The sequence below is a fragment of the Dipteris shenzhenensis genome, chromosome 22, assembly GCF_047967505.1.
Source record: "Dipteris shenzhenensis isolate YYH24624 ecotype China chromosome 22, Dip_SZ_1.0, whole genome shotgun sequence".
NCBI classification, from domain to species: domain Eukaryota; kingdom Viridiplantae; phylum Streptophyta; class Polypodiopsida; order Gleicheniales; family Dipteridaceae; genus Dipteris; species Dipteris shenzhenensis.
The window spans coordinates 23,266,323-23,287,685 of NC_141617.1; the positions used below are offsets into that span (position 1 = coordinate 23,266,323).

At 50.9% G+C, this 21,363-nt stretch overlaps 1 protein-coding gene across 1 annotated transcript in view; it reads right to left on the bottom strand.

Moving 5' to 3' along the window:
- The window catches only part of MIA40 (Cox19-like CHCH family protein), a 64,627-nt gene that overhangs the window by 14,766 nt on the left and 28,498 nt on the right, over nucleotides 1-21,363 (bottom strand). The window contains exon 2 of the mRNA XM_087393817.1: nucleotides 21,255-21,289. Within this exon, the coding sequence (XP_087249943.1) occupies nucleotides 21,255-21,289 (35 nt within the window). The remainder of the gene's footprint in view (nucleotides 1-21,254; nucleotides 21,290-21,363) is intronic.

Below are 21,363 nucleotides of genomic sequence, written 5' to 3' on the forward strand. Positions count from 1 at the left end.
CTTGTACACAAGGCCAATGCGCATATTCTGAGAATATTTTTGGCTTCTCAAATAAGCATGTTGACATTCTAAGAAAACTCAAGGCACTTCTAATTAGCATAAAACTGTGCTCTATCTTGAGCACTTGATGCTTTCCCTTGCTAACTGCAACATATCTTGTTGCTGTTGCAGCCAATCAATAGCAGAGCTCACCTTGACATTTTATAAGCCAACTTCTCAAGGGGCTCTAGGCTCTTATCCATACATTAACACGAATCGACCGTTTTGGGTTGCTGATGCTTAGCACTATAGTACGCAAGTTCCACCAAAGGGAACCTTTCGAATTAGACTGCCTTAGGGAGGCATAAGCTCCCCAATTTCTTGAGAACAGCCTGCCGGAAATGCCCAGTAAACTTAGTGTCTCTGCCATTGACTATTTCAGCCGGTAAGCCATAAAGACTACACAGCTTCTCAACAAACGAGTGAGCAAGCTGGGTGGCTATAATAGTCTCTCATAGGTATGAATCTAGCCAACTTGGTGAGTCAGTCAACAATTACCCAAATTGCATCATGCCCACGAGAGGTTCATGGTAAGCCTACCACAAAATCCATGGAAATACTTTGCCGTTTATTCTTAGGTGTTTCCAAAGGAGGCAACAATCCACCTCAGTCTCAAACGCTTTGCTTTATTGACTTGGCATTGTTGACAGTTTCAAGCATAAAGTTCGACATCCACTTTAAATTTGGGCCAAAATAAAGTTATTTTGACTAGATCCAAAGTTCTTTGTACCCCAGGATGACCCGCACTGGAACTGTCATGACATTCAAACAAGATACGTCTCGTACTCTCACCTCAGGTACCCATACCTTACCCTTTCGGAAAAGCAAACTATTCCGAATGGATTACTCTCTTAGTTTACTCCTTAGAGAGTCATTCCTAGCTTGTACTTTATCCCAAACACTTTGAAAGAATTCATCATTGTAATAATGGCCCGTGAGAGAGTCATACAGATCAGAATGGATCTTTGTGAAACAAAATTGATTCACAGTACCGATTCTACTCAAGGCATCAGCTACCTTATTGGTAGAACCCTTTCAATAACGAATCCTGAAGTCAAATTCCTGCATCAACTTCAACCAATGAGCTTTTTGCCCCTAAGATCAGAGGCGTTGCAAAAATACTTCAGAGAACAGTTATCTACATAGACGACAAAAGTAGAGCCACATAAATAATGTTTCCACTTTTTCAACGCATGAATAACAGCATACATCTCTTTTTCGTGCATTGGCCACCTCTACTGTAGCTCGGTTAGCTTTTTACTCTCAAAAGCTACTGGTCTACAAGCCTAGACTACAGCTGCTCCAACAGCAAAGTCACTAGCATCTGTTTCAACCACGAATGGTTTACTTGGATCGACTATTTGTAATATAGAAGCTCTAGTGACAACATGTTTTAATTGCTTAAAACATGTGTCAAGTTCCTATGTCCACACAATGGGTCTATACTTATTGTATTTAACCTTCTCCACCCCTTTAGACAAATCTGACAGGCGTAATGCGGCCGACCCACTCAGCCCCTCCTTGACCGACTTTACTGCCTCAAAATGCCCCTTTTGGGGCTCACTTTTCAAGGGCCTTTGGCCCACACTCCAAGGGCTTTAGCCCTCCTTCCAAGGCAGGGTCCCAGCCCCTTCTGTCTGCCTATATAAGGCTGGTTGGAGCCTTCCAAGGCAGGGTACCAGCCCCTTCTGTCTGCCTATATAAGGCTTGGTTGGCTGGCTCCAACCAGCCCCTCCAAGATGGCCGACCCTCCTGCTGGTACACACACCACAAGCCTTGAAGTGCCTCTGCCAGGCTGCTGTGCTGCCAGCATGGCAGTTCATGTGCTGCCCATGTGGCAGCCCCTTGTGGCTGTCCTTTCCCTGTGAGGTGCTGCCTATATGGCAGCTCCCTCCCTCACCTTTTCTTTTGGGCACATGCCCTAGGTCTCCCTCCCCCATGCTCTCCTCATATGCATTAAGAATGAATTGGTACATAGTACAGCAGAGCCCCCTTTTATTTGTGTGGGCATGGCATCAATTACAAGTTTACTTATGGGATTGCCAGCCTATGATGCCATGTGGCAACTTATGGCTCCCTTACTAAAGTACTACACAATTACAAAGCCATTTAAAAGGCCCACCATTCTACAAACAAACTAAGTAGATTTACCCTTTGGTATAGTCACCCGGACCCAAAAGAGATTTGCCCTCAAATTGGCAATGGCTGTAACAAGGAATCACATCACTAGAAATGGACAAGTGTCTCATATCTGGTCAAAACATGCTGCGACAGCAAGTCCAAGTGACGCAGTCATCTCTTATACATGTTGGTCTGCAGCAACAATGACCTTTCCAACACCCCCCACATGCCTTCTTGACTTTATCATGGTCAATACAAACACCATTTATCAAAATGACATGTGTCCAACGTACATGAGTTCCCATTTGAAGAACTCACATTTACTCTATTTAGCATAGAGATTCTCTGTTCCCCCCCCCCCCCGCCCCCCAAAGAAAGGAACCTTCTATTAATGCTTGACAGATTTCATACAAGACAGCAGCCCCGAAGGTGCTGAGTATGGTAAAAAACCGGAAAAGGCTGAAAGAAAAACCGGCCTGTTCTTGAGAAACCCCAGCTCACTGCCTAGGGGATCTCTGGAACTGGGGCTAACAGCCAAGTGGGGGGACTATACAGCCAGCGAATCCCTCGCGGAGTGAAGATGTAGAAAACACCTGCAGGTCAAGCCTTGCAGAAGCGAGCACACCTCTCGATAGTCGCCCTGGAGCCTGGAGTCCCGCGCTCCCAGGTGGATCATAGAGTGTAGACGATATCCTGCCATATGGCAACTAGGGTAGCCGCGCGTGGAACCGGGTGCTCACCCATCACAAGACTGCAGCGAGCCACCCAAATGTTCCAAGCCGTGATGCTGGCTACTACCTCCCAAACACTGTCCTCCTTAGGAGGAGGAGCTAGACTGTCAGGGGGGACTGCCTCGTGGAGTGAGACCCTCTGGATGCTCTGACCCTATATCCAATAGGCTGGGGAGATCTCATCAATCTGAAGCGCATGTCCTCCCTCTGTCAACCAAGCCACCATCCCTCAGGTGTAGTCTCTATGAAGACTCTGCATACAAGTCATGATCCTGAGGGCTCCCATCCAGATCCTCGTTGCGCTACGACAGCTCCACAGGTAATGCGAGATAGTCTCCAGGACACCATCAAAGCAACAATGGCACTGCCCGTCCACTCGCATCTGCTCCAACCACGGTCCGATGGGCAAGCCTCCATGGGCGGCCAGCTAGAAGAAGTAAGAGATCTTCCTCGGCCGCAAGCTGGACCACAACTGCATCCAAAACCTGGAGCGCACATCCCGGGGCACTCTCTTGGTCACCCAATGTCTCTCCCTCGAAGGGGTTCACCTCGACGAGTCCATCTGAAGCCTCCTGCCAATCTGTGTGGTGTAGGAAAAAAAGGCACCTCATCCACCTGCTCGAGGACCAAAACCACTCTCCCGAATCCCACTGGACCTCCCTCAGGGGTCTACCCTCCCACAACCAAAGGCACCTCTAGAACCTGGGGTGAGGCCATGAACCACCAACTTGCCCAGAAGGGCCCTGCTCTGCATCTCCGGATCAATGACACCCAAGCCTTTCAATGCCTGTGGCATGATCAATGTCTGTCAAGCTACTCGGGCCCTAGTGTTCCTCGTGCCATCTGAACCTGCCCAAAGGAAGTTCCGTACCAACCGTCGGAGCTGCCCAATGCAACCTCTGTAAAAGCACCAGCAAGAGGCGATATACCAGGCCGTGGCAAGGACCTGGTTTGCCACTAAGGCACGACCTACTAAGGAGAGTTTGGCCGAGCTTCAATAGAGAAGCTTGCGCCAAACACTCTCAAGGACCGAGGTAATCTGCTGCTCTGCTGCAATGTCAATACCCACTTGGCATCCAAGGTATCTCGCTGTCTGGCCCTACGGTATCCAGCTGAAGCCAAAGTCACTCCCCCACTCACGGATCTCCAATGTCTCCTCAAAGCCTGTGAAGAAACCTATAGATTTCATCCAGTTGATCTGTGCCCCCGAGGCCTCACAATAAATAGCTAGGACGCCCCTAACTCTCTCTAGACTCGCTATGGTGCCCTCAACATACAAGGCCATGTTGTCTATAAACTTCGAGTCCAGTAGCTCCTCCTCCTGTCTGATTGGGAGCTTCAGCCCTGTGAGACCCGCCACCTGTGATCTCAAATAGTAGCCCAAAGCCTCCACTACAAACAGGAAGAGAAAGGGAGCGAGTGGGCAGCCCTGGCGGATTGAGCGAGAGAGAGGAAAGGCCTCTCCTGTGTGTCCCCCGATAAGGATCTGGCTAGAGCTCCCTGCATATAGCGCTAAAAATCCTCTGACCCATCTGTCTGAGAAACCCAATCTCCTCATAGTGCCCTCCAAGAACGACCACTCCACCCTGTCGTAGGCCTTCTCAAAGTCCAAGAGAAGGACGGCCAACGGCTGTGACTCCTCCCTGTACCAATCCACTGCCTCCCAGAACGTGAAGATGTTGTCCAGGATGCTACACTCCTGGACAAACCCAGTCTGTGTGTCATGGATGATGTCGGTAAGATGGGACTGTAACCGCAAACTCAAGACCTTGGCGAGGATCTTGTATGCAGTGTCAAGCAGAGTGATCGTCCTCCACTGTCGGATGTCTGACCTATCTCCCCCTTTCGGGATCAAACAAATCCAACCCCTACTCAAAGACTGAGGGAGAAGGCCTGTGTCAAAAATCTCCTGGCAAGCTAGACGGAAAGGAGTGGAGATAATCTCCCAGAAGTTCCGGAAGAAGGCCGGAGTCAAGCCATCCGCACCCGGACACTTCTGGGTCGGGAGAGCCTTGAGGGCTTCCCAGAGCTCCTCATCTGTGAAAGGCTCCTCAAGTCTGCTGCATAAGTCCTGCAAGACTACTAGCGGAACGTGATCCCAAACTAGCTCTCGGGCCACAAGACCAACTGGGGTCATCCTCTCCATCTGAAAGAGCTGGCTGTAAAAACCGGTGGTCATGTCCAGAATCTCCTGCGGGTCAGTGTGCATGATGCCCTGCGAGTCCTGAAGACGCTGTAGCTGTGTGCCTCCCAATCGGGGCCCAGTGGTTTGAAAGAACTGCTTCGTCATCCTGTCCCCCTGTTACACCCATCAGGCCCGGGAGGAATGATAGGAAAACTCAGCCCGCCGCACCTCCGTGTCCTGGAGCTCGAGACAAGCGCTCTCGAATCTCTCACTAAGCGACTAGGACATTGGATCCTACTCCCTGAGCCTCTCAATGGAGGCAAGGTCTCTCCTCAAAGCCCGCTCACGCTCCTAAAGGATACTCCTCCGCCTAAGGGCATGAGCCTGCAGCTCCTCACTGCTCCTCTGCATCGCATTAGCCACCCATGCAGCCCAGCCCTCACACGGTGCCGTCTCTGACTACTCCCAAATCCCTGCCATGACCTGCTCAATCTCCTCGTCCTGCAGGAGGTCCTCTGGAATGCAGGCCCCCTTCTGGGGGAGACCTTGACGTGGCTGATCCAAGTGAAGTACCACTGGAGAGTGGTCTAACATCGTGTACCTGCCAGAATCCCGATAGATCCACCTCTGTGTAATGCCCAGTCCCAACATAGAAATGATCTAGTCTCTCTAGCAAACCATCGTGTCTCCTCTGTCCAAAGGAGAAGAGAAGGCTGCCAAGTGTCCTACTAAAATCCGGCTCTCTCCATGGGTCTCTGCCACTGATCATGAAAATGAACTGCTCCCAAGTGCTACGCTCTCTTGCTGGCATCTCAGAAAAAGAGGCTCCACCCTGCTTGTCTTCCCCAAACTCCAGGTTGTTGAAGTCACCTCCAATAATCCAGGAGTCTACATCTGGGATCCCTCCTTGAGCGGACCTGCTGCTGTGATAAGGAAGCAAAAGAGGCGTCATCGTTCCCCTGCCAGCTGGTAGGGGTGTCGAAGCGGAAGAACCTGCTGCTGAAGTGGAGAGGGGAGCAGCAGGAGAGGGAGCGGTAGGGGCACGGGTAATAGAGGAAGGGGGGTGGGTGGTAAGGGTGACTATAGGAGGGGGGAGGGGGCAGGGGGGGACCCTGGAGGGGGAGGGGGAAGTGAGGAGCAAGAGGGGGAAGGGTCTGGGGGGGGAGGGGGAGGAGGAGGGACAAGGACCACAGAGCCCCTCTGCTGATCAGGCTCGTCGGGGCTCTGGATCGGCTCATCCGCGACCCCCATCAAGCTAGCAGCTTCCGCCATCACCGCATCTAGAGCTCTTGGGGCTCGCCGCTGCTGCAAGGGTGGATTTGGAGGCTGAACCTCCAAAGCTGAAGGACCGTCTAGATGGGCGGTGGCCCCTACCGCTAGAGGAGGTGGCTCCTGCTGTTCCTCCTTCGGGGCCTCTCGGTCAATCCTGTCCCTCTCTTTGCGATTGGCCCTGCCTGCGACGCTTGCGGGCCTGCTTGTTTGTTTTCTTTTTCTTTTTAACTTGGGTCCAGTCCCAATCTGAGGGGGTAACCCAAGGGATCTGAGACTCCTACTGCTCCTGTGTGAGAGGCCACTGGGCTCGGACCTGCTGACTCTGTCTACTCTGCGAGGGGGGGGGGGGAAACGAGGGAGGCCACGGGGCAACAATCTCTGGCAAGGTGACCCATCTGTCTGCACCGAAGACACTGGCCTGGTAACCCAAAAATCTCCACCCTTTGGCGAAGTGTGCCCCCTTCAAGGGTCTCGAGAAGGGTCAGCTCTGGGAGGGACTCTAGGCTCTCAACCACCAGTCTGATCCTAGGGACTCCATCATCTGCTAAAACTGAGGCGGCCGACTCTGGCAAGGACTCGAGCATTGTACTAAGTGCCCAACCAATGGAAGGGAGGGTGGCTCCATACTCCTTTGGGAGCCTTGGGAAGCGAAGTGTAACCGGGAAACGTGGAACATGGTGTGTCGTATCCATGTCCTCCACTGTGAACCCATGATACCAAGGAAAGAGGTAAACAAGATGTGGGCCGAGGAGGATGGGGCTCTGCTCCACAAGTGTCGAGGCAATGTCTTAACAAGCGCAAATGCTCCCGCTGGAAGGAAGTCGGAGGAGGAGCGATGGAGGTGGGAATTCGAAGATGTAGGGCGAGATTCTATGTTTTGAGTATGGACAGCACAATCTGCAGATGGTGTCATTGCTCAAAGAGAGTCTTGTTGTAAATCAAGATGTCATCGAGAAAGACCACTACAAATTTTCTCAGATATGAATGAAATAAATCATTCGCCATCTGCTAAAAGGTTGCTGGTACATTAGTGAGTCCAAATGGTAACACCAAGAACTCATAGTGTCCAAATCTCGTACGAAATGTCGTCTTAAAGACGTCTTTTTCAAATATCTTTATCTGATGATAGCCCATTTTCAAATCGATCTCAGTAAAATACTTAGCTCCGCAAAGCCGATCGATAAGATCGTCCACCTGAGGTAGCTGATATTTGTTCTTAATTGTTAATCGACTAAGACCCTTGTAGTCTATGCATAGACACACACCTAAGTTTTTCTTCCTCACCAATAGCACCGGTGCATCCCAAGGTGACTTGCTAAGTCTCACGTGAGACCAGCCGGAGATCCTCTTGAAGTTGCCTGCAATTTTGCCCTCCACAATCAAACTTGTCCTATAGGGCTGCCCGAACACACACAGTGCACAAGGCACAAGATCGATCCAATGGTCAACAAGATGGATCCTTATAAATCTACCTAATGTTTCATTTACATCCCTCGATTCTCAACTGTCTGCCAATTGATCCTCAACCCTCAAATAGTAAATTGTCATGTAGATTCGCCTAACATCCCAATTCATACTTCTCTATCCACAGTATCTAAACGAAAGGACTACGCACCCAATATGATGATATCCCACCAACTTCAAAACTATACAACCGATAAGCAAATTCCAAATTCAAATATAACTACAATTTACCTAACATGATAGGTATATCACACCCATACTAACTCTTGCAACACTAATTTGAACATCTTTAACAAGTTGATGCAGACAAGTTTGATGCATAAAGTCCCCTTCAAGACCACACACGAAGGAAAAGATTGACCTTGCCAGACACGGTTTCTATCCAAAATACTGCAGCGAATCGCCCTTCGACAGATTCACCTACAGCTAACAAATCATTTCACCAAAACACACTCTATTTGCTGTAAATTCTCTCCCTTCTCTTTTCTCGACCCTCCTCTACACTTGCAAAGTGTTCTAACTTGCAAATAGAGGTAGGAGAAGCAAAAACGAAATTCCCAATACAGCTTGAACAAAAAGAAATTACCGTACAGCTACAAACTACTTGAAACTCCAAGCAAAACCTCAAAATTCAAGCGCCACAAATTCTCCATTCCACGTAATCACACACAAGCAATTGCAGCAGGCAAACAAGCATTCAAAGCTCTAGAATCAATAAGATAGAGTTCGCTTTGATAAGAAATGAAACAAGCCCTAAGCTAGGGATCCAGGATCTCCTCTATCTCCATGCTAACCTGCAAGCATAGACCAATATCAGAATAAACACACGGGGACACTTGTGGTATCTTCTAGTGTGTCGCCACCCACCTGTAGATCCCTCCGGATCACCCCTGAGCTAGAGGTCACACAACCTCTGCCCCATAGTCCATCCTATCTAAGCCATACCACACAGTCTCATCCATGCATACATGTTATTAGGGAGAGACAGACCTGGAAAGGCTCTCAACCTAGCTAGGTATTCTCAGGAGGCCCCACTCCCAAGAATGTCCAAAGTGAGCAATGGCTCTCACTTATATAGATGTAGGCTGTCTTAGGTGTCTCAAGCCTAAGACTCCCCTAGTGTACTAAAGGTACCATATGTCCTAGCTATCCCAAGTTTAGGAGACATGACCATGGGTTAACCTGACCTCCATAACACTAGCCTAGTTATGTCCATGCGTGGACATAATAGTTGGAGCACTCATGATTCTAATGGCACCAACTTTCATGATCCACTTCATCCCTTGAGCACAAACACACAATGCACACAAACAACAGTCCACCATAAAACCATCTATGTGGTGCAACTCGCGAGGGCTTGTTTCCAATAACCACTTGTTGGATATTGTTTGCAGCCTCATTGAGATTGGCACATTTGTTGATGAGCAAGGTTCAATCAAGTCTTGTGAAATGTACGGCATGGAAAATCTGGGTTGCTCACTGCAACTGGGTTATGGGCCAGCACCATGTCCCACCGTCGGCCACCTTGGTAGCCATCTCGTGGGACATCATCTTCACGCTTCGCGCCATTTGGGAGCAAGGCTCTCCAGGTTCTCGAGCTACCGTCGCACGACGCGAACGTTTCTGCAAGGCTTGGCCTGCAGGTGTTTTCTACAACATCACCCCAAGAGGGATCAGATGGTTGTCTAGTCCGCCACCCTGGTTGTTAGCCCCTATTACAGAGAATCCCTAGGCAGTGAGCTGGGGTCTCTGGCAGCAGGAGTGTCTTTCTGACAGCCAACGTTTATTTTTTCGTTGATTTTCATGGTTGGCACCTTTATGGTATTTGCCAACTTGTATGATCTACGGGATCCAAACCTCAACTCAACACTTTGCATCACAATCCCACCTAATCCCATTCTAAAAGGTGTTGCAAGTACACCACACACCATGCTTGCATGTTCTTATTCTAACTCTCTCTGCCTACCTATCCCTAGCTGCCCCTCAACTTCTCGTTATAACCTAACCCTCCCAAGCTCACATACACCCAAGGTCAAGGCACTAATTCATCCATTAGCACCTAATAATCCTAGGTGCTCAAAGCCAATTTATGCTTCTAGCCTTCAATTTCTTGCACCCCTAGAAATACATTGGAACAATAGTGTCGCTAGACAAGGCACCTAGGGGCATTGTGGCCCATGTTCATAGCACATGCATTTCTAACTCTAGAATTAGGTATGGGCATGGGTTTGCCATATGACTGGGTGGTTAGTCACATGTGATGATGCCTTCTTTCTTTGCAACTGTGTGACATGTGCGTAGAAGGGTCATAGTGTGAGGTTGTCCTTCACTTTTGGATGGGTTCATTCTTGGCTTTCTAGCTTGTGAGATTATGCAGATGGAAAGCTGCTTCACACTCATAAATGCCTAGAAGGATGTGGATAATGTGTGCCTATAAGCCTGATTAGACTATTTGGATAAAGGGTACAACATTTCACATGATTTTTTTGTTTTCCAGAGAAAAGAACTTCTATTGATGCTTGTAGCTTTCTTTCCATAGTAACAGCAGGTTCAAGATGTGGTTATCAAAGACCTTCAATACTTTTGTCATTCTGGTATTTAAAATCATGATCCTGCATAACGTCAACAGTCTTTGGAGTCCATGTCATCATCTTTTTGGCTGTCCATAAATACAGCATCAAACCAGTTTTTTTTTTTTTGCGCAAAAAGTAGTGCTAGTTATATTACTTGAAAGCGAGAGTACAAGAAGGCCTAAAGGCCAGCGGGCTGCAATCACAAAATGGATACAGCTCGAGGAGCCAAAATGCTAATTACAAGCCTCTCAGGGCATAATCATCGGAGAGTGGACAAACAGCCACGGTGGGGGGGCGTAGTGCCACTGAAGACTCTAAGCAGAGTGCTGGAAGAACAACTCCCGGTGGTCCCAGTCGCGAAGGAAGCGCCGTCTCTTTTCCTTCCCTGCCCGGGACTCCCCCTGAATCTGATCACACTGACCCTTGAGCATGTGAATGATCGTGCTCCAAATGTCTCCTAGGGTCTGGGTAGCCGAAGAAGCCTGATCTCCTACGGTCTGCGCGCATCTAGAAGTCCAGATATGCCAGCCTGCAATGCTCCCTATGATCTCCCAAACTGGGTGCCGAGTCATCGCTCCTGCATCTGTCTCTGTCAGATGCCAAGGGAAGCTGTCCATGTATGCCCAGGTGGCCTGCGTGATGAAGAAGACGGGATCCTGCCTAGAGAACTCATAAGCCAAGTGATGTCCCATCTCAGTGCTGCACCAGCAAACGGCTCCCCAAGTGATCGGTCCTAGCTCGGGTGCAGCCCTCGCTATAATCCCCATGACTCCCTTCCAAACTGTTTGCGCATGCGAGCAGCTCCAGAGGCAGTGCTTCAGGGACGACTCCTCCTGAAAACACATCTGGTAGTGCCCCTCCTGCCCCATCTGCCTCAGCCAACTGCCAACTGGTAGCCCCTTGTGTGCCACCATCCAAAGGAAGTAAGAGATCTTCCTCGGCCGCCAGCTAGCCCAAAGAGTTTTCCAGAAAGTGTGAAGAAAGACCAGAGATATCCCCTGGGCATACCAACTGTGTGCCTCTGTGGGTAGCCCGCCCTAGAGAGCCCCAAGAGCACGCCTACCTGTACGCGCACTGTAAGAGAAGAAGGGGGTAGGGTTCTCTGAGGTCTCCAATGGTGGCCAACGCCAGTCCCCTGGGTCCCACTCCACCTCTGTCAAGGAACGGCCCTCCCATATCCAGAGTCTCCAATCCTGGTCCTGCATAATCAGGGGGTCTATATGCCACGTTTTCCCTTGCAGCCCTACAATGCCAAGGCGCTGCCAGGGAAGCTGGGGGTCGATCACGGCCTCTCTGCTCTGTAGGTGGCTATCATCGGCGACGGAGAAGAAGTGGATCAAGGAGTCCGAGAAAAGGCCTGCAACCACCAAAGGAATTCCCCGTGGAGTGAACTGTCCTAGCCACCTCTCATCTCCCGGGAAGAGCTATCCGGTGACCATGGGAATCCTCCAACCTACAAGAATGGCAACATCGATCTCCGCTCGCCGAGCCTGGATCCCACGTGCCGTACCTACTGCTGCTGCTAGCTCGCCTGGGCTCAGCTGGCTGTAGACATCCCTCCAAACCCGGAGCGAGCGCACGGGCCCACGCGCCTAGAGCGCCCAAGGGATATGGGATCTCTCTCCAAGCTGGCGACCTGTATCATCTGTCACCTGGCTGCTCCAGATCAAGGGCTGTCTGTCTATCTCCTCTCAGTAGCTAGGGGGAACCTGGGAGAGGCTGTGTCGCAACTTCCTCCAGACCGAGATGAGGCTACGGAGGAAGGGGAAACGGGGCTACGTCAATGGGGCAGAAGTGAAGATCCACCGGATAGATGGCTGCCAAACACCCCCTCTCTGGGAGGTACACGCGCTGAGACCATGCTGCAGCAAGAGCTTCCACGTCTGCCCTCCTGGGGTCAGACCGCGGATGACTAACTTGCCAAGTAGTGCCTGACTCTGCAGTTATGGATCTATGATGCCAAGGCCGCCCTCTGTCTGGGGAAGAATGACCGTCTGCCAGGCGACCCTGGCTCTGGTGGTGCCCGAACCATCTGAACCAGACCAGAGGAAGTTCCGCACCAGTCTCCTCAACTGGGCTACACATGATCTCGAGAAACACCAACAAGAGGCCACATACCAAGCAGTGGCAAGAAGGACCTGGTTGACCACAAGGGCCATGCCTGCCAAGGAAAGCCGAGCCGTGCTCTAGAAAGCAAGCTTTCGTCATATGGAGGCTAGGACCCGGCAAGAACTACTGAGCTGGCGTGATGTCCAGGCCTACCTGGAATCCCAGGTAACGTGTCGTCTGTCCTCTAGGGATCCAACGAAACCCCAGGAAAATACCCCACTGTGAGCTGGCTCCCGGATCCGTAAGAAAACCAACGGACTTATGCCAGTTGATTTTCACCCCAACGGCAAGGCACAAAACCTCTAGGGACAGTCTCACTCACTCCAATGACTCAACATCATCCTGCACATATAAGGCTGTGTCGTCTGCATACTCGGAGTCCAGAAGTTCTGCATCATCTCGAATAGGGAGACGCATCCCGCGAAGACCAGTGGTACGGGCTCGTAGGAAGTGGGTCATGGCCTCCGCAAAAAATAGGAAGAGGTAGGGCGCTAGCGGACAGCCCTGACGCACCGGGCGCTCAAGGGTGAATCTCTCCCCCATCCTGCCACTGATGATAACCCGGCTGGGGGCCGACCTGTAGGGCTAGCAATACCTCTGATCCACTCGTTCGGGAAACTGAACCGAGAGAGTGTACCTTCCAAGAAAGACCAATCTACCCTGTCGTACGCCTTCTCAAAGTCGAGAAGGAGTATGGCAAGGTGCTGGCCACTGTGCTGGGCCCATTCCGTCGCCTCTGAGAAAGTGAAGATGTTGTCCAAAATGCTGCGATCTTGGACAAAACCAGTCTGGGTGTCATGGATCAAGTCGTGTAGCAGGGGGCGGATGCGGCTACTGATCATCTTGGCGAGGATTTTGTAGGCGGTCGGGAGGAGGGTGATAGGGCGCCACTGTCTGATCTCCTGACGGTCCCCCCCTTTGGGGATTAGGCATATCAAGCCTGTCGCAAGGCTCTCTGGCATCTACCCGCTGGAGAAGATATGTTGGAAGGCTGCGAGCAAGGGCCGGTGGATCTGCTCCCAAAAGGTGGTGAAGAAGGCTTTAGAGAGGCCATCCTCACCTGGGCATTTCTGCCCATCAATAGCACTCACCGCATCCTGCATCTCTGCCACGGTGAAAGGAGCGAGAAGGGAGTCACTCATGCTAGGTTGCACGAGCCGCGGTGTAGACCTCCACACCTCCTCCCTGCATAGGCGGCCACGAGGGTCTGGGGGCTCCTGCTGAAACAATGATCTGTAGATATCTGTCGCCAAGTCCCGGACCTTGTCTGGATCTGTCCTGACACTACCATCCTGTGCTCTAAGAGAACGGAGCTGTTCCCCTGCTGACCTCTGTCCATGAGTCCTGAAGAACTCTCTGCACATCCTGTCGCCTTTCCTAGCCCAGAAGGACTTGGAAGCATGAAATGAGAACTCTGAGCGACACTGGGTGATCTCCTCTAGCATGGCTCGGGCCCGAACCTCCTGCTGTCTGAGCTCCTCAGAGCCTGGAGAAGACTGCTGCATCCGCTGAATCGAAGCGAGATCTCATCTGAGACCCATCTCCTTCGCCCAACACTGCTGCCTGACCTGAATCGCCTCCTGCTGATAGATGAGGCTAGACTCAGCAAGCGCCTGAGCTACCTGTGCTGCCATATCCCCGGTGGGGTCCCAATCCTGCTCCCATAGGTCCACTATCTTGCTGTGAACCGCTGCTCTGGAGTAGATGGAGTCTGGGATCCGGCATGAGCGTGGAGGTGAGGAGTGAGAGGCTGAGTCCAGGACTAGGATGACTGGGGCATGGTCTGAGAGTGTCGTCCCTGGAACCACTCCTGACTCTCCACCTCTGCCAAGCGCCCAATCACTGACATAGAAACGGTCCAACCGCTCCAAAATTCTGCCTCCCTCCCTCCTGTAACCCCAAGAGAAGTCCAGACTCCCTGTCCATCTACGAAAGGAAGGCTCCCTCCAGCTGTCCCGACCTCCCACTGCGAATAGGAAGGAGTCCCAATCTGCCTGCTCTGCCTGAGCTATACCAAGAAACTCTGGGCCCCGTCCCTATTGATCCTCTAGGGTCTCAAGGTTGTTGAAGTCCCCTCCTACAATCCAAGAATCCATCTCTGGCAACAAGTCTGTCAAGGATCTCCAAAAAGCGGCTCTCCGTCTGAGATCGGTCGGGACATAGATATTGAGGATGCCGATACGGAATCCCTCAATATTCAAGCCCACCCAAAGCGCACGTCCTCGGATCAGAGTGCCAAAACCATACACATGCTGAACTAGAGAAGCGTCGATGGAGGTACAAACACCCCCGCTTCTCCCCTGCTCACCAATCAAAGGTTCCCAGTAGGTGTGGGAGCGTCCTGTGAGGACCTTCCCACAAATACTAGTCTGAGAAGCCGAAAGATTGTGTTCCTGTGGTAGGAGCACATCTACCCTTCCCACCAAGGCTAGCTGGAGCTCCTATCTGAGCACCATCTTCCTGGGGCCGCGGGTTCCTGATGAGTGGAACCCGTTGACGTTCCAAGAGATAATGCGTAAACTCATGAGGAGGGAAGGTGGGCCACAAACAACTGTCTGCTTGCGGTCGATGTCGAGGTGGTCGGAGGATGTCCAGTGTGCAGACGAAGGCGCTTCTGTGAGGGTTTCGAAAGAGAGGTCGGATCATTGGACCCATCCTCTAAAACCTTCAACAGAGGTGAGAGACCCTTCGTCCCGTGGTGGTAGGCTCTCTCTAACCAGCTCGACGCCTCTGCCAAGGAAATACTGTAGAAACCCGCTACCTCTGAGGTCCTCCACGGGCGGAGCCCTTCCACGTAGACCCACTCCAGAGGTGGCCGAATGATGGCCAAGAGTCGGAAACGTTTGGCGCTGTGGCGCCATCTCAGACGAACGTCACCCTCCTGCCACTGCTACTGAAGAAGCTCCGCTGCTCTACTACCGATCCAGTCCTGCACCTGCTCCTGGGACTGATCTCGTATTGTCTCCCAAACATTTTCATTCGTCCATTGCTCATTCCCTTCACTGGAGATAGTGAAGGAATAGCTAGGACCATCGTGAGGGGCAAGGACGGACACCTTTCCCTCCGCCCCCTTGCGGAGGAAGAAGATGCTGATGTCTAGGCATGTAGGGAAGGAGCCAATACCCGCTGCATCCAAATAATTCCAAGGACCTGCTCGATAAAACTCCAAAGGTAGAGCTCTAGGAGCAGCCCTTGGGTGTGGGGACGAGGATGAGGAGTCTGAACCAGAGAGAGGGGTGCTGGCCTTCTACGGGGAAGGGCCTCTCCCCTCCGCCGGGCCAGGGGGGATAAGCGCGGGGGAGGTCTGTGCTAGCTTTGGGGCTGCAGGTGGCTCAGGCAGAGGGGGGGGTTCCCTCTGGATCATGCTCGAGGAAGAGAGTGGAGCGGAATCCACCGGTGCTGGGGGGGATCCTGGAGGGGGTGGGGGTCGGGGGACCGAGGAGGAGGGGGGAGGGGAAGGAGGGTGGGGTGAAGGATGAGGGGGAGGCTGGCTGATCTTCTCCTTTCCAATTCTCCTTCCCCTTACCGGGCTGCTGCTGAGTAGTGACCACAAGGGGGGGCTCTTGCTGTAGATGGGAAGGCTTTTTCGGTCCTGCTTTGTTACCCTTCCGTTTTCTTTTGACCTCCGTCCAGCCTTCCCCTTCGGGAGGAGGTGTCGCTGACTGGTGGGGGGGATCCTGAGTTGCCTGAAAGGGGGCCTTCTGAGGTTCTGTACCCGTGAAGCGAGGACAAAAGCGCGCCTGGTGCCCGAAGCCATGGCATCTCAGACACTGATTTGGGCGACCAGTGACCAGAATGCGCTGAGTCACCACACCTGTGTTCGTCTCGATCTCGAACTCCGAGGGGATGCTTTGCGGATCGAGGACTGTCACTTTGACACGTGGCACCCCTTGGGCTGCCGCCGCATCAACGTAGGTGTCTTGCATAGGCCAGCCAAAGTGCGCCCCCAGGTCCTTGATGATCGGGCAAAGCTCGGTTGCAAGACCTGGGAAGATGAGGGTAACTGGATGGCGAGGAATGCGAAAGCGGGCATCGAAGTCCGCTACACTGAAACCCCTATACCATGGGACCATGAGGATGATCTTCCCACCCACAAAAGTAGGGGATCGCCTGACCATATCGCTCGCAGCCTGTGCTGAGGAGAGCTTGAGCCAGAAGATACCACGTCCCATGAGTGCAACCTCCTCAATGTGGCTGTCCTTAAGGTAGAAGGTGGACTGCAACCAGTCCCTGATGTCTGCTCATGAAGGGGAGTAGCCAATGACTCTCCCATAAACGGATGTCTAGGAGAAGTCCGTGGCGGCCCGCTTCACCAAGGAGACATGGTGCTTTGTCAATGTTACGCGATAGGCTGATGGAGGGGGGGGGTCCGTCTGGGCCACCGGTTCCGAGCACGTGGCCGCCATACCGCACTGACTAACTGCGAACGCTCCAAAGTCACGGGAAAGAAAGGAAACGGAAGAGGCGGGGATGGGGGATTGAGGCGGGGGAGGGAAGAGGGAGGGATGGAGAGGTACGGGGAAGCGGGGGGGGAGAGAGAGAGGTGGTGACGAAGGGGCGGGTGGCGGAGGAAGGAGGAGGAGAAAGAAGGGGGGGGGGGGGGGCAGCACAGCGCAGGGAGGGTGAGAGGAAGGGGGAAAGGGAGGTGTGGCAGCGCCGCACGAGAGGGGGTGGGGAGAGAGGCGAGGAAGGGGGGGGAGGGGGGGGGGCAGCGTTGCACCGTAGCGGGGGGGGCAGGAGGGGGCGGGGGGGGTGGTAGCGCAACGCGAGGGGGGGGAGGCGGGTGGGGGAGCTGAGTGCGGAGAGGGGAGGAGCGGAGAGGAGAGGGGAGGAGCAGAGCGGGGGGGGGAGCGACGGGCGGAGAGGAGAGGAGTGGAGCGGAGAAGCGGGGGCAGGGGCGAGCGGAGCGTGGAGAGGGGAGGAGCTGAGCGACGGGCGGAGGGGGAGGAGAGGGGGAGGAGGGCCGCGCGGGAGGCGGCAGTGAGGGAGGAGGTGGAGGGGAGGGCCGCGCAGTGCGAGGGGGAGGTAGACGGGAGTGAGGGAGGGGAGTGAGTTCGCAGGAGCTGCATAAAAGGTACTTTCCACCCACAATGTTGAGCAAGCTTGGACGGAGAGTCTACATACGTTTGAGGTAGAGCACGCGGGCTCAAGTCTACAGATATCTCAAACCAGTTAACTTCTGCTCCGAGCTCAACACGATTTAAGGCATTTCCTGTTCATATTAGTGAGCCATAGAAAGACGCTTTGACACATAATTACTGCTTTCACGAGTACAAACCTGCAAATTAACAATATCTGGACATTCACTCAAAGGCTCTTCAAATAGAGATCTCCTTCATGCATTGGATGAGGAAATGCTATCTTTTTCAGAGCAACAAAAGAAAGAGTACGTTTTCCCTACGTATCAGATTTGCTTACCCTCTAAAACTTCTATAATTAAATTGGGAGCAGACACAAACTCCTGATCCTCCTCACCGACAAGGGGGGTGCTATCTTTTTCAGAGCAACAAAAGAAAGAGTTACCTTTTCCCTACGTATCAGATTTGCTTACCCTCTAAAACTTCTATAATTAAATTGGGAGCAGACACAAACTCCTGATCCTCCTCACCGACAAGGGGGGGTCAGTACATGTCTCGTGAATTTTTTTAGTGGCTCGCATTATAACATCAATGCACAGTGCCATATACTGTGCAGCAAAATTGAGTTGCAGAGTGGAAGAATCGAACTTTGATGGAAATGGCCAGATACATGCTTAAGGGGAAGTCTTCACCCAACGAGTTTTGGTTGGATGCAATAACTATGTGCTCAATAGAGCACCCACATGGGCATTGAAGACCATTACTCCTTATGAAGCACCCACATGGGCACTGAACACCGTTAATCCTTAAGAAGCATAGATAGGACGGAAGCCTGTGATTTCACACATGCAGGTATTTTGGGTGTTTGGCCTATGCACATGTTCCTCTCAGTTGAGGCATAAATTGGAGGACAAAGCATTGAAGTGCATATTCCTTGCTATAGCTCACAAAGCAAAGGCTATAGATTTTACCAGCCTAGCACAGGGAAGGTTATTGTTAGCAAAGATGCGGTTTTTGCTGAGCATGCATCTCTCCCCTCCCCGCCTCCCCCCTCCATCTCCACCACCCCCTTTCCCCTTGCCCCCTCCCCCCTCCATCTGCTCCCCCCTTCCCCCCTCCCCCCCTTGGCTGTTAAAACGAGATTCTTGTGAATGCCTCTGATGTGTTTGATTCCTTGTCTCTCTTGCAGTCAAATACAGATTCAGATATCAATTGCAGGGTTCAACTCCCTCAACTTCTAGCAGTTCTCAGCGTCCTCACATTGATGCCGTTTATCCTGATTTGACACAGCTTGATGATCATGCTATTGAACAAGTAGTTGCAGAGAAGAGGGCTGTTATTAAACAGCAGAAAACAGTCCCCAGATGGCTTTTGGATACTCTTGGGGGGGCAAAGTAGGCTGAACCCCTAGCTTCCGGCACAAGAGGTGCACAAAGGCAGATGCATGGCAATTTTTGGGATGTTGCTTTGATTTTTACAACCTACAATGAGGAACCTTTATGCCATAAGAATCCTTTTGACAACAGGTAATGAATGGATGCTATGAAAACTGAACTTGATTCCATTCACCAAAATGGCACATGGGAGTTGTGTGACTTGCCTCCTCGCAGGTGTGCCATAGGCACTAAGTGGGTTTAAAATTAAACCAGAAAGCTGATGATAGCATCAACTGCTACACAGCCCGTCTTGTTGCCAAGGGCAATGCTCAGCTACACAGAATTGATTTCGAGGAAACCTTTGCTCTCACGTCACGCATCACTACCATATGGTGTGTCATAGCTATTGCATCCTTAGGCATTGAGAGGTTCATTTAAGACTGCATTTCTTCACGGTGATTTGCTTGAGGAAGTCTATGTCAGCCAACCTCTTGGTTTTGAGGTTGAGGCTAAGAATAAGCTATGATGGCTGCAAAAGGCCCTTTATGGATCGATGCAAGCACCCCAGGCATGGTATGCACAAATTCATGCACATTTAGCATGCCTTGGTTTTTAAAACAGCCCCACAGAAGCAACTCTCTATGTCCAGAAGAGTGGATCAGATTTGCTCATATAAATTCTTTATTTGCTCATATTAATTTCTCATTTGCTCATATTAATTCTTTATGTGGATGACATGCTTATCATTGGGCCAGATACTCAGTAAATTGCAGCCTTCAAGGCTGATTTGCAGAGATCATTTATCATGTCAAATATGGGCCACTTGCATTATTACCTTGGCATCCAGTTTGCACATTTTCCAGGGGGCATAGTCATTCCAAGTATATTGGACAGCTCTTACATCGCTTCTGGTTCAAGGATTGTAAGCTGATTTTCCCACCATTGCAGCCTAGCTTCCGTTTCTCCGCCGAGGATGGGAGTGATCAATTTGATGCTCTCTTTACCAGCAAGCTGTTGGCTGCCTTGTCTATTATGTCATACTAGGCCTGATTTGCAGTATACACTCTCTCAGTCAAGCAGGTTCATGCACAAACGTACTTCACAACATTGGCAAGCATTGAAATGTGTCTTCCAATACTTGAAAGGCACGCAGCATTTGGGGCTTCTATATGATGATAAGTCTTCACTAGTTGTGCATACTTTTACGGACAGTGACTGGGCTGGCTGTTACGACATGCGGATGTGTCACAATGGCAAACTATTTTATGCTTAGCTCTTCATGTATTGCTTGGCTCAACAAGAAATAGCCTGTAGTTGCTACTTCTAGTTGTGAGGCAAGGTAGAATTTATAGCTCCTGTGGAGTGCGTTTGGCTCCGTAAGCTACCTACACATCTTGATGTCTGCCAAACTTCTACTACCATCTACACTGATAGCCAGAGTGCTTTGGCCATTGCATCTAATCTAGTCTTTCTGCACATACCAAGCACATAAAAGTCCACTATAACTATGTTCGAGAGCGACTGTCAGCTAGAGACATACAATTGTCCTATGTTCTGACAAAGGATACTTAGCATCTCTCTTCCCAAAGGCTCTATTGCGACCCAAATTTGAAGCTTTTTGGTAGGCTTTGCATTTGGTACCCCTTGTCATGTGATTCTCCTCTCCTTGTACTATCATAGGTTGCTATATCCATCACAAATGAACATGTGCCAACAAGTTTTAGTTTCCAGGTATTCTTGAGATGTTCCCAAGATACTTCAGCCATACCATAGATGGGGGTTTGTTGCCACTTTAGCCCTGGTATGGCCTTGTACGCCAATAAGACCTTTGGTGCACTTGGGACATCTAGGACATCTAGGGGTCCACTTGGGACACCTAGGACATCTAGGGAGAATACTTGCTCCACCTAGGATACTAGGGTGTACTTGGGTCTATATGACTCCTCACTTGTACTTTCACTCTATCTGACTTGCAAGTTCACTCCATTGCATTCTCAACTTATTGTCTTCCATCCCACTGCATCCAACAACTACGATATGATTTGACCTTTTTAAATATGTGACATCATCCACCAAGCCATAACTAATACATATTATAATCAATATTTCCATATCAAGTTTAGTAATAAAGAGGATTTACCATCATGCAAGCTATGGTGGAAGGCAAGTTATGACATCTTTGAAATCGTTCCATATCTAAGAGAAGGAAGAAAAAGAACACCTTGCAAGAAAGCACATGATGTGCATATTTATATAGCAACTACATAATTTCATTTCAAGCCACCAAGAAAAAGCATGTAAAAGACCAAAAACCCAAGAGCCCCCAAGGAAAACACAATATAGAAACTTGCAATAGTGGCACTAACCTCTTCATCATGACCCTCCCCTGAAGTCAGTGCCTCTGTTAAGGTTTTAACAAAAAAGTAACAATTAGCTCTTGTCTTCAACCAAAACAATGCTATACAACCAATGAGC